General features: G+C 49.5%; 1 protein-coding gene across 1 annotated transcript in view; it reads left to right on the forward strand.

Moving 5' to 3' along the window:
* The first annotated feature begins 2,771 nt into the window (after window positions 1–2,771).
* The window catches only part of SLC13A4 (solute carrier family 13 member 4), a 57,703-nt gene continuing 43,634 nt past the window's right edge, over window positions 2,772–16,840 (forward strand). The window contains exons 1-2 of the mRNA XM_063930067.1: window positions 2,772–2,875; window positions 3,583–3,711. Coding sequence (XP_063786137.1) covers window positions 2,777–2,875; window positions 3,583–3,711 — 228 coding nt within the window. The 5' untranslated portion in view covers window positions 2,772–2,776. The remainder of the gene's footprint in view (window positions 2,876–3,582; window positions 3,712–16,840) is intronic.

Below are 16,840 nucleotides of genomic sequence, written 5' to 3' on the forward strand. Positions count from 1 at the left end.
ATTATCAGCAAATATCTGCCCTAGTTGGAATACACCAAATACATTATGGCCAGGAAATTATTTCTTCCCTACAGGAAAGTCAACTCCAGATAACTAAGGAAACCATTTAGAATTCAAGCATAATGTACAGTATTGTACTCCACTGCTGCTACATCAGTACAGAACCAAATGTAAATGCCTGTGTCTATGTAGCAGTGTGAACATATGATTATGCATATGGCTCCCCCTAGTGGCCACAATCAAAATATCAACTGCATACTGCTCTGTAGCATACGGTTTATTATAGTCAGTTTACCATTATTTTACTGACAATGGGCCTAATTCAAGGTTGATTGCAAAACAACATTTTCCTCTAATGGGCAAAACCATGTGCACTGCAGGGGTGGGGGGGGCAGATATAACATGTGCAGAGAGAGTTAGATTTGGGTGGGGTGTGTTCAAACTGAAATCTAAATTGCAGTGTAAAAATAAAGCAGCCAGTACTTACCCTGCACAAAAACAAAATAACCCACCCAAATCTAATTCTCTCTGCACATGTTACATCTGCCCCCCCCTGCAGTGCTCATGGTTTTGACCATTAGAGGAAACATTTTTTTGCAATTAACCTTGAATTAGGCCCAATGTGTACATGTGGTAGGAAATAACGATTGTAAGTCCCACTGGAGCAGAGCCTGATGTGGATGGCAGAATATTTTCGGTAAAGCGCTACTGAGTATGTGTGCGTTATAGACATAATACTGGTTGTGATAAAATGACCTCTGCATTAAAATATATCTTAGGATGGGTCCTTGGGTTACCAGGCTGTAAGTAAGGCAGGGAAAACTCTACGTACTAGTGGCCCAGGCAGTAATAAATGTTACTTTGTACAAGCGGTATAGAGGAAAAATCCACCTTGATCAATGTTTTCCCAATAGTTGGTTATACTGTAATTTAGAACTCACTAGTGTTCTGCAGAGATCTTCCTGCATCCCATTACCCCTTACCATCACCCCCTCACCCAATGCATACCTCCCTAGGCTCATATTTATGATCCTGGCTTCTCTGCCTCCACTGCAGAACTCCATTACCCCGAACTTGCAGAGTTTTCATAGCTGTGGAACAGTCTATTCTAAGTGCAAACTCCCATAGGAACAGCAGGGGTGGAGACTCCCATAGGAACAGCAGGGGTGGAGACTCCCATAGGAACAGCCCACGAGGATCAACAGTGGATGTCCTTCAGGCCCAGAGACCCCTGGCTTTGCTTTGCAGGAGAATGCGGGGCTCAGGAGCATGCCCCATGTGGGCTTTCAGTAACAGAATGCAGAGTGAAGCCCAACCAAATTTTGTTTTGGGTCCAGCCAAGTGGAAGGGATAAACAAAAAGAATTTGACAAAAATTGTGTTACAAAGTTCAACCTTCCCTGCAGGTCTGCCACCCTACACCTCTGGCTCTGGGGCAACCCGACCAATCCAATACCTGCCACAATAGAAAAAGCACTGCCCATGAGTCATCAGCCCCCGCCCATCAGCCACAGCCCCGCCCCTGATCTTCCTAACTGCACCCCTAAGCTCAGCCCAACATAAGGATAAGCCATGTCTTCATCAGAGTCTGAAAGTCCAAAACTGGGCTTTGGGAGTCACACTTTAATCAGGTGTGTCACCAAGCGCACTCACCGATCTGCTCTATCAATACATAGGGCCTAAGTCAGATCTGATCGCAGCAGCAAATTTGTTAGCGGATGAGCCAAACCATGGGGGATCATTCAGACCTGATCGCACGCTAGGTTTTTTTCGCTGCGATCAGGTCAGAATTGCGCATGCATATGCACCTCAAGGCGCAGGAGCGTCGTACAGGTACAAAGCGGATCGTCGCCCAGCGATGGATTGTACGAAGAATCCGTTCACACAGCCGATCGCAAGGAGATTGACAGGAAGAGGGCGTTTGTGGGTGGCAACTGACCGTTTTCTGGGAGTGTTTGGAAAAATGCAGGCGTGTCCAAGCGTTTGCAGGGCGGGTGTTTGACATCAATTCCAGCCCCGGACAGGCTGAGTAAGTTCTGGGATGCGCAGAAACTGCACAAAACATTTTTGTACCGGCCGGCTGCACATGCGATCGCACACTTGCAAAGCAAAAAGACACTCCCCTATGGGCGGCGACTATCTGCTCGCAGCAGTGCAAAAAACTCCTAGCGAGCGATAAGGTCTGACTGACCCCCCATGTGCACTGCAGGGGGGGGGGGGCAGATATAACATGTGCAGAGAGAGTTGGCCTCGTATTGGTATAAAACCCAAAATAAAATCGTCTTTAGGGTGATCCTGGCATGTGGGTTATTATTAACTAGCAATCTAGTAAAATACTTTTCTTTTTACTAAACGGGGCTCATTATCTACCTGGGAAAATAGTTCCTTTTCCAAGATCGCTAATACACTGTAGCTGTAGAACCTGTGACGGCACGCTAACGCTAGGAGAAGCCAATGTGCTTTTGGTTCTTTCCAAACACAATTTTAAATCTATACATTACAGGAACAATTAATTGAGGATTATGGAAGAGATTTTTTTTTTCTCATTTTTCTTTTTTTAATCCTTAAGAATAGTAACCTTGGAAATGTATTTAACAAAATACTAAGAAGTCCTATCGAACTCAGGGAGTTTGTGGGGGGGAGGGGGGGAGAACACAGTCGGGGATTAAGGAACGTCACAGGATTTCTGGATGAGTAAGAGGAGAAAATCCGCCGGTAAAGTTACAGAAGGAAAAAGACAGTTTGGCGTGGGGAACTTTCTGTCACCACGGAGGAGCATGGCGGTCTGGACCGAGCTTCTGAGATCCAAAAATCTACTGCTGGTCGTCGCAATCCCCCTCCTCCTGCTCCCACTGCCGTTACTGCACCCTAGCAGTGTAAGTACCGTCTCACTGGTTCTCATCACAAAAAAAATTGTTGTCTTTTCCAGAATGCAAAAAAAAAGAAAAAAAGAGTTCAAAATATATATATATTTTTGAAACTATTTCCTATATGAAACATAATGGTCTCTGTTGCTATTTATGGCAGTGTGAGCATGAGAAAAGTAGTGGGGGACCACAGCTTAGTGCAAACCGTAGCTGTTGTGAACTACAAGTCCCAGCATGTCATTAGCCTTTTTCTCCTGAAGAGCAGCATCTCATTTCTGGTTGGATGTGCTGGTACATGTAGCTTAAGAACGCTGTAAAGACACACACTGGCTCTGACAGAGCATCCTGGTATTTGTAGTTCACAATTTATTTGTACAGCCTTGTGCAGAGCACATTACAGAGGAGGTGATGTACCACTGTAATTAGGAAACCCCATTGTGTTTCTGTAGCAATACATCTATTGCAAGGGGTCTTCCAAAGATATATATATATACTGTTACTGTGGTTTTGTGTTACCTTCATTGCGTTGTGGGACCAAGGTCTTTCACATCCATTTCCCAAGTACCCCCGGCAGGCCATGTTTCAAGGATTACCTTAAGCATAGACAAGTGAATGAATCTGATTGGGTCAGCAATGTCCCACCTGCTGTGGCCAGGTTATTCAGAGCTCTGTGCTAGATGTTCCGTGTCCATGTCATTTTCTTTCTATCCTTCCAGGAATCATCCTGCGCCTATGTACTGATAGTGACCGCTGTGTACTGGGTGTCGGAGGCGGTGCCACTGGGAGCGGCCGCCTTGGTACCAGCATTTCTCTTCCCACTATTCGGGGTGCTCAAGAGTAGCGAGGTCAGGCAATTCATATGTAATATTCACTATAACATATATTCATGTCTTATTTGTGTCTTCTGTTTATGTTTTAAATTCTACATTTTAGGAGGTTATGGGGGGAATTCAATTGAGGGACAAACAAATATGCCCAGCAGAATATGCGCACTTTGAGCAAATCGGGGTGCAAACTGGTCTGGCGGAGGGTGCTGGCCGGACTGTCGTTGCTGGTATTTAAATGCCACTGCAACAGCAATTCACACCCTTCACCTACAATTAAATATCCCCACTAAGTTCTGGGGCAGCTTTTCGGAATTCTAAGATGTCAGATTTCTCTTTCTCTCTCCCACACATCAGTCACTCCCCTATCTGAGCATAGCACCTCCCACACATCAGTCACTCCTCTTCCTGAGCATAGCACCTCCCACACATCAGTCACTCCTCTTCCTGAGCATAGCACCTTCCACACATCAGTCACTCCCCTATCTGAGCATAGCACCTCCCACACATCAGTCACTCCTCTTCCTGAGCATAGCACCTCCCACACATCAGTCACTCCTCTTCCTGAGCATAGCACCTTCCACACATCAGTCACTCCCCTGAGTATAGCACCTCCCACACATCAGTCACTCCCCTATCTGAGCATAGCACCTCCCACACATCAGTCACTCCTCTTCCTGAGCATAGCACCTTCCACACATCAGTCACTCCCCTAACTGAGTATAGCACCTCCCACACATCAGTCACTCCCCTTACTGAGCATAGCACCTCCCACGCATCAGTCACTCCTCTTACTGAGCATAGCACCTCCCACACGTCAGTCACTCCCCTAACTGAGCATAGCACCTCCCACACATCAGTCACTCCCCTAACTGAGCATAGCACCTCCCACACATCAGTCACTCCCCTTACTGAGTATAGCACCTCCCACACATCAGTCACTCCCCTAACTGAGCATAGCACCTCCCACACATCAGTCACTCCCCTATCTGAGCATAGCACCTCCAACACATCAGTCACTCCTCTTCCTGAGCATAGCATCTCCCACACATCAGTCACTCCCCTAACTGAGCATAGCACCTCCCACACATCAGTCACTCCTCTTCTTGAGCATAGCACCTCGCACACATCAGCCACTCCTCTTCCTGAGCATAGCACCTTCCACACATCAGTCACTCCCCTAACTGAGTATAGCACCTCCCACACATCAGTCACTCCCCTTACTGAGCATAGCACCTCCCACGCATCAGTCACTCCCCTTACTGAGCATAGCGCCTCCCACACGTCAGTCACTCCCCTAACTGAGCATAGCACCTCCCACACATCAGTCACTCCCCTAACTGAGCATAGCACCTCCCACACATCAGTCACTCCCCTTACTGAGTATAGCACCTCCCACACATCAGTCACTCCCCTAACTGAGCATAGCACCTCCCACACATCAGTCACTCCCCTATCTGAGCATAGCACCTCCCACACATCAGTCACTCCCCTAACTGAGCATAGCACCTCCCACACGTCATTCATTCCCCTAACTGAGCATAGCACCTCCCACACATGTCACTCCTCTTCCAGAGCATAGCACCTCCCACGCATCAGTCACTCCCCTAACTGAGCATAGCACCTCCCACACGTCAGTCACTCCCCTAACTGAGCATAGCACCTCCCACACGTCAGTCACTCCCCTTACTGAGCATAGCACCTCCCACGCATCAGTCACTCCTCTTACTGAGCATAGCGCCTCCCACACGTCAGTCACTCCCCTAACTGAGCATAGCACCTCCCACACATCAGTCACTCCCCTAACTGAGCATAGCACCTCCCACACATCAGTCACTCCCCTTACTGAGTATAGCACCTCCCACACATCAGTCACTCCCCTAACTGAGCATAGCACCTCCCACACATCAGCCACTCCCCTATCTGAGCATAGCACCTCCAACACATCAGTCACTCCTCTTCCTGAGCATAGCATCTCCCACACATCAGTCACTCCCCTAACTGAGCATAGCACCTCCCACACATCAGTCACTCCTCTTCTTGAGCATAGCACCTCCCACACATCAGTCACTCCTCTTCCTGAGCATAGCACCTTCCACACATCAGTCACTCCCCTAACTGAGTATAGCACCTCCCACACATCAGTCACTCCCCTTACTGAGCATAGCGCCTCCCACACGTCAGTCACTCCCCTAACTGAGCATAGCACCTCCCACACATCAGTCACTTCCCTAACTGAGCATAGCACCTCCCACACATCAGTCACTCCCCTTACTGAGTATAGCACCTCCCACACATCAGTCACTCCCCTAACTGAGCATAGCACCTCCCACACATCAGTCACTCCCCTATCTGAGCATAGCACCTCCCACACGTCAGTCACTCCCCTAACTGAGCATAGCACCTCCCACACGTCATTCACTCCCCTAACTGAGCATAGCACCTCCCACACATGTCACTCCTCTTCCTGAGCATAGCACCTCCCACGCATCAGTCACTCCCCTAACTGAGCATAGCACCTCCCACACGTCAGTCACTCCCCTAACTGAGCATAGCACCTCCCACACGTCAGTCACTCCCCTTACTGAGCATAGCACCTCCCACGCATCAGTCACTCCCCTTACTGAGCATAGCACCTCCCACACGTCAGTCACTCCCCTAACTGAGCATATCACCTCCCACACGTCAGTCACTCCCCTAACTGAGCATAGCGCCTCCCACGCGTCAGTCACTCCCCTAACTGAGCATAGTGCCTCCCACGCATCAGTCACTCCCCTAACTGAGCATAGGGCCTCCCACGCGTCAGTCACTCCCCTAACTGAGCATAGCACCTCCCACACATCAGTCACTCCCCTTACTGAGCATGGCACCTCCCACACATCAGTCACTCCCCTAACTGAGCATAGCACCTCCCACACATCAGTCACTCCCCTTACTGAGCATGGCACCTCCCACACATCAGTCACTCCCCTAACTGAGAATAGCACCTCCCACACATCAGTCACTCCCCTAACTCATCATAGCGCCTTCCACACATCAGTCACTCCCCTAACTGAGCATAGCACCTCCTACACATCAGTCACTCCCCTTACTGAGCATAGCACCTCCCACACATCAGTCACTCCCCTTACTGAGCATAGCACCTCCCACACATCAGTCACTCCCCTAACTGAGCATAGCACCTCCCACACATCAGTCACTCCTCTTCCTGAGCATAGCACCTCCTACACATCAGTCACTCCCCTAACTGAGCATAGCACCTCCCACACATCAGTCACTCCCCTAACTGAGCATAGCACCTCCCACACATCAGTCACTCCCCTTACTGAGCATAGCACCTCCCACGCATCAGTCACTCCCCTTACTGAGCATAGCACCTCCCACACGTCAGTCACTCCCCTAACTGAGCATAGCACCTCCCACACGTCAGTCACTCCCCTAACTGAGCATAGCGCCTCCCACACGTCAGTCACTCCCCTAACTGAGCATAGTGCCTCCCACGCGTCAGTCACTCCCCTAACTGAGCATAGCGCCTCCCACGCGTCAGTCACTCCCCTAACTGAGCATAGCACCTCCCACACATCAGTCACTCTCCTTACTGAGCATAGCACCTCCCACACATCAGTCACTCCCCTAACTGAGCATAGCACCTCCCACACATCAGTCACTCCCCTAACTCATCATAGCGCCTCCCACACATCAGTCACTCCCCTAACTGAGCATAGCACCTCCTACACATCAGTCACTCCCCTTACTGAGCATAGCACCTCCCACGCATCAGTCACTCCCCTTACTGAGCATAGCACCTCCCACACATCAGTCACTCCCCTTACTGAGCATAGCACCTCCCACACATCAGTCACTCCTCTTCTTGAGCATAGCACCTCCCACACATCAGCCACTCCTCTTCCTGAGCATAGCACCTTCCACACATCAGTCACTCCCCTAACTGAGTATAGCACCTCCCACACATCAGTCACTCCCCTTACTGAGCATAGCACCTCCCACGCATCAGTCACTCCCCTTACTGAGCATAGCGCCTCCCACACGTCAGTCACTCCCCTAACTGAGCATAGCACCTCCCACACATCAGTCACTCCCCTAACTGAGCATAGCACCTCCCACACATCAGTCACTCCCCTTACTGAGTATAGCACCTCCCACACATCAGTCACTCCCCTAACTGAGCATAGCACCTCCCACACATCAGTCACTCCCCTAACTGAGCATAGCACCTCCCACACGTCATTCATTCCCCTAACTGAGCATAGCACCTCCCACACATGTCACTCCTCTTCCAGAGCATAGCACCTCCCACGCATCAGTCACTCCCCTAACTGAGCATAGCACCTCCCACACGTCAGTCACTCCCCTAACTGAGCATAGCACCTCCCACACGTCAGTCACTCCCCTAACTGAGCATAGCACCTCCCACGCATCAGTCACTCCCCTTACTGAGCATAGCACCTCCCACACGTCAGTCACTCCCCTAACTGAGCATAGCACCTCCCACACATCAGTCACTCCCCCAACTGAGCATAGCACCTCCCACACATCAGTCACTCCTCTTCCTGAGCATAGCACCTCCTACACATCAGTCACTCCCCTAACTGAGCATAGCACCTCCCACACATCAGCCACTCCCCTATCTGAGCATAGCACCTCCAACACATCAGTCACTCCTCTTCCTGAGCATAGCATCTCCCACACATCAGTCACTCCCCTTACTGAGCATAGCACCTCCCACACGTCAGTCACTCCCCTAACTGAGCATAGCACCTCCCACACGTCAGTCACTCCCCTAACTGAGCATAGTGCCTCCCACGCGTCAGTCACTCCCCTAACTGAGCATAGCGCCTCCCACGCATCAGTCACTCCCCTAACTGAGCATAGCACCTCCCACACATCAGTCACTCTCCTTACTGAGCATAGCACCTCCCACACATCAGTCACTCCCCTAACTGAGCATAGCACCTCCCACACATCAGTCACTCCCCTAACTCATCATAGCGCCTCCCACACATCAGTCACTCCCCTAACTGAGCATAGCACCTCCTACACATCAGTCACTCCCCTTACTGAGCATAGCACCTCCCACGCATCAGTCACTCCCCTTACTGAGCATAGCACCTCCCACACATCAGTCACTCCCCTTACTGAGCATAGCACCTCCCACACATCAGTCACTCCCCTTCCTGAGCATAGCACCTCCCACACATCAGTCACTCCCCTAACTGAGCATAGCACCTCCCACACGTCAGTCACTCCCCTAACTGAGCATAGCACCTCCCACAAGTCAGTCACTCCCCTGAGCATAGCACCTCCCACACATCAGTCACTCCCCTTCCTGAGCATAGAACCTGTAGTACCCAGGTAAGTATTGTATAAGGTAAGTAGGTTTTCTATTACCTGGTGGATGTAGCCTTTTTTCTATATGCAGGTTCTTTGAATCTTATACAGAGAGGTAAGGAGAATGAATCCACTAAGGGAAATATACCAATGGCTTTTCATCTCACAGTATAATTTATTTTTGAACGGTTCTTTGCCGTGACGTTTTTGAGCAGCAGATGAGTGTTACAGTCAAATAGAACTGCAATAAGTTTCACACATTAACAATAAACTTATTTTTTATTTAACTGGAACCGATTGTCCCTTAGTCTTCTTTTGCAAGAACGGTGCAAACGTATCTTAATTAGAGTTGTAGATTCATCGAACCTTTAAGAATGTACACATATATTCCAACAATGAAACATTATACTTTAACTACGCCACTTTAACAGGGATTTATAGATTTTTACCACAATACTGTCTCTACAGAACGTCAAACGGGCTCTGAAGACCCACTTCTTTACCAAACCCAGCCAAATCTCATCCTAACACTCTGTCCCACGCTCGGTCTATCCCATCTGTGTCACCCCTGTCTGTCTGCCCCTCCCCTTTAGAATGTAAGCTCTCACGAGCAGGGCCCTCTTCCCTCATGTGCTTATCCTTTTCTTACTTTAATAATCCTCAACTGCCCAAATCCTGCAGTCTTCTGCCACCTGATACTTATTCCAGTGTCATCTGCTGATGTAGCTATGCTTAGTTACCCTGTACTTTTCCGATATTGTCTTCAGCTGTAAGTCACTGTTTTCCTGTTTTGATTATGTGCACATGTATTCTGTAATTGGGCGCTGCGGAACCCTTGTGTCGCCATATAAATAAAGGATAATAATAATGATAAAAAAATATCGTAACACTTATTATAAGGGCATGTCTAAACAGGACAGAATCCATTAAACTATGCATGCAACTAATAGAGCAATTCCTTAGTTCCCTTTTACACTATTTATTTAGTGCTTTTTACTTTTCCCCGGTTAGTTCAGCTGAGTTCTCTACAGGTGGTGCACATTATATGTTTTCCTGTATCCTGTCTCCAATAGGGGTTAAAGCAAATGTTATTAGAATGTAATAGGTAGTGCCCGGGACTAGAACAATAAGAAAGATTGGGGCAGATGTATTAAGCCTGGAGACGGCATAAGGAAGTGATAAACCAGTGATAAGAGCAAGGTGATAAACGCACCAGCCAATCAGCTCCTAACTGTTAATTTGCATATTGGAGCTGGTTGGCTGGTGCGTTTATCACCTTGCACTTATCACTAGTTTATCACTTCCTTATGCCATCTCCAAGTTAATACATCTGCCCCATTGTTCTCTATGGGACTAATTTAGGTTGGATTGCGCAATACGTGATCCAACCGCAAAAACTACGACGAGGATGAGGGCGCATGTGCTGGGCCCGTCCTACACATGCGCCCGCATTTTCTGCACGTGCACGAATGTTGCGGGGACAGAATGTTGCGGTGGCGGTGACGGAGAAACGGGGGCGGCGCTAGTCAAACAGTGGAAGTGACTGGGGCGGCAGCATGACGGATATTGATAAATCAGGCAGCATCACCCACACTAGAAACGTATGGGGTATGCGGCTGCTGGCGCCAATGGAGGGATCGCAGCAGGTATGGGCGATACTTTCTGCGATCCCTCCTTCTTACATTCAGAAGATCCCTAATATTTGCAGCTAGCCCCCCAAAAATGGGTGTTTTTGGGGATATAGCTGCAAATATACTTTGATAAATGGACCCTTTAGATTGCTCAAGCGCCGGTCACTCTGTGGGGGGGGGTCTACAGGTTGCCGAATGTCGGGATCCCGGCGCACAGTATACCGGCGCCGGAACCCCGACACCCGGCATACCGGTCGCCGGGAGCCCGGCCGCCGGCATACCATACTACACCCCTGTGGGGGTTGTCTAAATCTTTACAGCAGAGGAAAGGATGACCCCTTACCAGAGGCGTTTCTAGAGAGGAGAAGGCCCTGTGCAGGCTCAGTCCTCTCTAGCCGGCGGTGCAGAGTCTCTGGGCACTAGAGTCCCTAGCGCTATTCCAGAGCTTAGGGCGCATTCGCACATCTCCAGGAAAATGACGCGGCGCCATTTTCCCAGTGATTTCTGGACTCCGGAGGGTGAGTATTAAACAGAATGGGTGCAGGATGTACGGTTTGAACCCCCCTGGACCTCGGGGGGCCCATGTACACCACACACGCTGCACACATTATAGATACGCCAGTGCCCCTTACGGTGCTCCTTGCGTCATTTTACAAGTGATACAGCGCCTACCATTTCTGCTGTCGATCCTCCGTGTCAGGAAAGTACACAAAATTTTTTAGTGCCAAACGGGCTTTCCTGAGCTGTGTTTACTGCGCTGTGGTTTTTAATATCTGACAGGAATATTTGCTGCTAATCCTGCCTGATGAGGGGATAACGCAGTGTTTATTAACAGCGCTCAGATTGCTGCAGGCTCTTAACGCTTGATGGCTGTTGCTTTTTCCTCTATAAATGTAGTTAGACGCCCCCAGTGGTGCAAGTAGAAAAAATGTCTTACGGGTACTGTGTGCACGCGCCGAAGGCCCGCACGCAAAAATATGGGTGTGGCCAAATGCCACATGGGGCGTGGCCAATGAAAATGGGGGCGTAATACACATATGGGGGGAGGGGCAGATACACCTATGATCCCAATAGTGCCAGATACACATTGCCCCACAGTGCCAGATATACATTGCCCCACAGTGCCAGATACACATTGCCTCACTGTGCCAGATACACAAATGCCCCCAGAGTGCCAGATACACAAATGCCCCCAGAGTGCCAGATACACAAATGTTCCCAGAGTGCCAGATACACATTGCCTCACAGTGTCAGATACACAAATGCCCCCAGAGTGCCAGATATGCATTGCCTCACAGTGTCAGATACACATTGCCCCACAGTGCCAGATACACAAATGCCCCCACTGTGTCAAATATACATTGCCCCCCAGTGCCAGATACAGAAATGCCCCCACGGTGCCAGATATGCCCCCAGTGCCAGATACACAAGTATGCCCCCAGTGCCAGATACAGAAATGCCCCCAGTGCCAGATACACAAGTATGCCCCCATTGCCAGATATGCCCTCAGTGTCAGATATGCCCCAGTGCCAGATACACGTCTCCACAGTGCCAGATATGGCCACAGTGCCAGATACACATGTCCCCCCAGTGCCAGATATGCCCCCCGTGCCAGATATGCCCCCAGTGCCAGATACACGTCCTTCCAGTGCCAGATATGCCCCCAGTGCCAGATATCCCCCAGTGCCAGGTACACAAGTCCCCCCCAGTGCCAGATATGCTCCCAGTGCCAGGTATACTTGCCCCCCCAGTGCCAGATATGCTCCCAGTGCCAGGTATACATGCCCCCCCAGTGCCAGATATCCCCCAGTGCCAGGTATACATGCCCCCCCCCCCCCAGTGCCAGATATGCCCCCAGTGCCAGATATCCCCAGTGCCAGGTATAACATGCCCCCCCAGTGCCAGATATCCCCAGTGTCAGGTATACATGCCCCCCCCCCTCCCTCCCCTCCCCTGCTCACCGCTGCCGCTGCCGTCGCCGTCCTGTCTGTGTGAGGGAAGGAGAGCGCAGCCTGCACCCTCTCCTTCCCCTCAGTCTCCGGCGGGTGTCTCAGTTTAATTCAGCGCCGATCCGTGAGCCAATCAGAGCTCGCGGGTGCGAGCTCTGATTGGCTCATGGATCGGCGCTGAATTAAACTGAGACACCCGCCGGAGACTGAGGGGAAGGAGAGGCGCAGGCTGGAGTGCGCTCTCCTTACCTCACATCAGCGGCGGTGCGGCGGGGACGGCGGGGAGCAGCAGAGGGAGGGAGGGAAGAGGAGCGGCGGCCCGTCGGTGTGGGTACGGCATACCCACGGCTAAATTCTTACGGGTACGCCGTACCCACCCGTACCCACACACTTGCACCACTGCACGCCCCCCTGCAAACTTAACAATTTGTGCCCTCCCATACTTTACAAAGGGACAATGCACAACAAAAAAGAGTGTGGTCTCTTAAGGAAGGGGCGTGGCCACACAATAGTACCCCCATTTCAAATTATGCCACACAGAAACACAGTCTTATTACATTACACCGCACGAACTTGTACTCATAAAGCCCCCAGTGGTAGTGCTACTTATACACATAATGCCCCCAGTTGTAGTGTTTATACACAATGCCCCCAGTTGTAGTGACCCTTATACACATAATGCCCCCAGTAGTAGCGCCGCTTATAGATAATGCCCCTAGTAAAGCGTTGCTTATACATAATGCCCCCAGTAGTAGTGCTGCTTATACATAATGCCCCCAGTAGTGGCACCACTTATACATAATGCCCCCAGCACCGGCACCACTTACACATAATGCCTCCAGTAGTGGCACTGCTTATACATAATGTCCCCAGATGTATAGCGCTGTTTATACACATAATGCCACCCAGTTGTAGTGTTTATACACAATGCCCCCAGTTGTAGTGCCCCTTATACACATAATGACCCCAGTAGTAGTGCCACTTATACATAATGCCCCAGTAGTAGTGCCCCTTATACACATAATGCCCCCAGTAGTAGTGACACTTATACATAATCCCACCAGTAGTAATGCCACTTATACACATAATGCCCCCAGTAGTAGTGCCACTTACAGTACCAGTCAAAAGTTTGGACACACTTTCTCATTCAATTGAATGAGAAAGTGTGTCTAAACTTTTGACTGGTACTGTATACATAATGCCCCAAGTAGTAGCGCCGCTTATACATAATGCCCCCAGTAGTGGTACCCCTTATACACATAATTTCCCCAGCAGTAGCGTCACTTATACACATACTGCCCCCAGTAGTAGCGCTGCTTATACACATAATACCCTCAGTAGTAGCGCCGCTTATACACATAATGCCCCTAGTAAAGCGTTGCTTATACATAATGCCCCCATTAGTAGTGCTGCTTATACATAATGCCCCCAGTAGTGGCACCACTTATACATAATGTCCCCTGTACCGGCACCACTTACACATAATGCCTCCAGTAGTGGCACCGCTTATACATAATGTCCCCAGATGTATAGCGCTGCTTATACACATAATGCCCCCAGTTGTAGTGTTTATACACAATGCCCCCAGTTGTAGTGCCCCTTATACACATAATGCCCCCAGTAGTAGTGCCGCTTATACATAATGCCCCAGTAGTAGTGCCCCTTATACACATAATGCCCCCAGTAGTAGTGACACTTATACATAATCCCACCAGTAGTAATGCCACTTATACACATAATGCCCCCAGTAGTAGTGCCACTTACAGTACCAGTCAAAAGTTTGGACACACTTTCTCATTCAATTGAATGAGAAAGTGTGTCTAAACTTTTGACTGGTACTGTGTACATAATGCCCCAAGTAGTAGCGCCACTTATATATAATGCCCCCAGTAGTGGTACCCCTTATACACATAATTTCCCCAGCAGTAGTGTCACTTATACACATACTGCCCCCAGTAGTAGCGCTGCTTATACACATAATACCCTCAGTAGTAGCGCCGCTTATACACATAATGCCCCCAGTAGTAGCGCCCCTTATACACATAATGCCACCAGTAGTTTCGCCGCTACTGTATATATGTGCTGTAGTGTGATGAACAGTTGCTGTGGCAATTGCGACTATGCCTAAACACTCTCTGTATAATGCCAGTTATTTCTCTCTGTTATAATCTGAAACTATAAGGCACCAGCACATGTACTTATCTATCATAAAAAGCAGAAAGGATGGGCTGAAAATTGCTGGTATTATTTATGTTTTTATTAGAAAAAAATAGCTGTTTTGTAAACTTGATTAATATAGTTGAACATATTTAGTTAAACCATATTTACCTATACTTCTATCTTGCGTCAGCGGCTACGCAGGCCGCAGTCTGGTAGAGCCACATCTCTCTCTTATTGGCCCCCCCAGACATCGCTGGAGACTTCTGCAAGGAGGAAAGGCAGGGGACCTCATCTGGGATTCTCTATTGGCTGTCCTGCAGTGATCGCTGGGGAATTCCACATTCACTGATCTGGATGACAGAATATTGGGATTTACTTGGGGCTGATTCACAGTTCTGTGCAATTCTCCCTCAATTGCGACCGCATTGCCTGAATAGATATAAATGCAGATCTACGCTGCACCACTCCCATCCACCTGCTCACTGAACCAGCTTTCATCACTATCAGGGCAGCACGGATGGTGTAATGGTTAGCATTACTGCCTCACAGCACTGAGGTCATGGGTTCAATTCCCACCATGGCTCTAACTGTGTGGAGTTTGTATATTCTCCCCGTACTTGCATGGGTTTCCTCCGGGTACTCCGGTTTCCTCCCACAAGCCAAAAATATACTGCTAGGGTAATTTGATCCCAACACAATTAACCCTAGTGTGTGTGTACATGTGGTAGGGAATATAGATTGTAAGCTCCACTGGGGCAGGGACTGAAGTGAATGGCCAAATATTCTCTGTAAAGTGCTGCGAAATATTTGTGCGCTATATAAATAACTGGTAATAAATATTTGCGCCAGCCCTATACATGGTACGGTAGCGCAGCTCGCAGGTCCACTTGCATGCCCACAGAACGCCCTCAGAACATCCAGCTCACATGCAAGCTACCCAGTTACACCCATTCAGCCGCAGGTGGAGAAGCGACTAAGATGCGTATGTCTGAATCGCCCATATGCTTGGCTCTGACGTATGCACAAAACTGCAAGATCCATCCGCAAAACGGACTTGTGCACAACTGAATCAGCCCCTTTGGGTATAGAGGAGCAATCATTACACTGAGAGAGGGAGATGTTTTGGTGCATTAATATAAAGTTCCAGGAAATTGTAGCTAAAAGACGCAGATCCCGACCCCCATCCCCCAGGTCCCTGCGCTCGTCCCCTTCTATGAAACCAAATAGGCTGATTACACCCAGATACAGTACTTATGATTTCTCTGCTTTGCTACTCAGTGATCCTGATATAAGGTGTGCACTGGGGGCCTTATAACCAACAGATAATCATGCAGTTATAAAAGGTGACTCTCCCACAATGAAGCATTATCCACAAAGCACAGGCTGTTCTGCAATAAAAAAAAAAACAATCTGTGACTTCAGGATAATGGTGACAGATAACAGCGATCAGGTCGGAATTGTGCATGTCGTTCAGTAGCGATTGCCTCTGCCTGATTGACAGGCAGAGGCGGTCGCAGGGCGGGAGGGGGCTGGACGTCGTTAAGCCGCCGTTTAGGGGGCGCGGTCCGGCCAACGCAAGCGTGGCCGGGCCGTGGGGGGGGGGCAGCGGCAGCCGCGTGACGTCTCACGCAGCCGCTGCGGCCAGTGGCAGCGACAATCAACTCCCGGCCAGCCTCAGGAGCTGCGCTGGCCGGGAGTTACTCCACAAATACAAAAGCATTGCCGCTGTGCGATGCGTTAGTATTTGTGCGAGGGGCGGAGGGGGGGGGGGCAGTCTGACATGCGGTGTGGACTAGCCCTGTGCTGGGCGTCCCCCCACATGTCAGGGAAGATGATTGTAGCTGTGCTAAATTTAGCACAGCTACAATCAACTCGGAATGATCCCCAAAGTTTTAATGGATTCCTTTACATGAATGAATATCCCTGGCTTTCACCGATGCTCTGCAGAGCACACGCCTGTATTAGCAATAGGAAGCAGAACATTGCAGTACTGTGCAGAGCATTACTCCCTCAGTGGGGCGTCAGTCGGATCACAGGAAACAATGCAGCCTTTCACTCCCG

Source organism: Pseudophryne corroboree, chromosome 6 (genome assembly GCF_028390025.1).
Source record: "Pseudophryne corroboree isolate aPseCor3 chromosome 6, aPseCor3.hap2, whole genome shotgun sequence".
In the NCBI taxonomy this organism is placed as follows: domain Eukaryota; kingdom Metazoa; phylum Chordata; class Amphibia; order Anura; family Myobatrachidae; genus Pseudophryne; species Pseudophryne corroboree.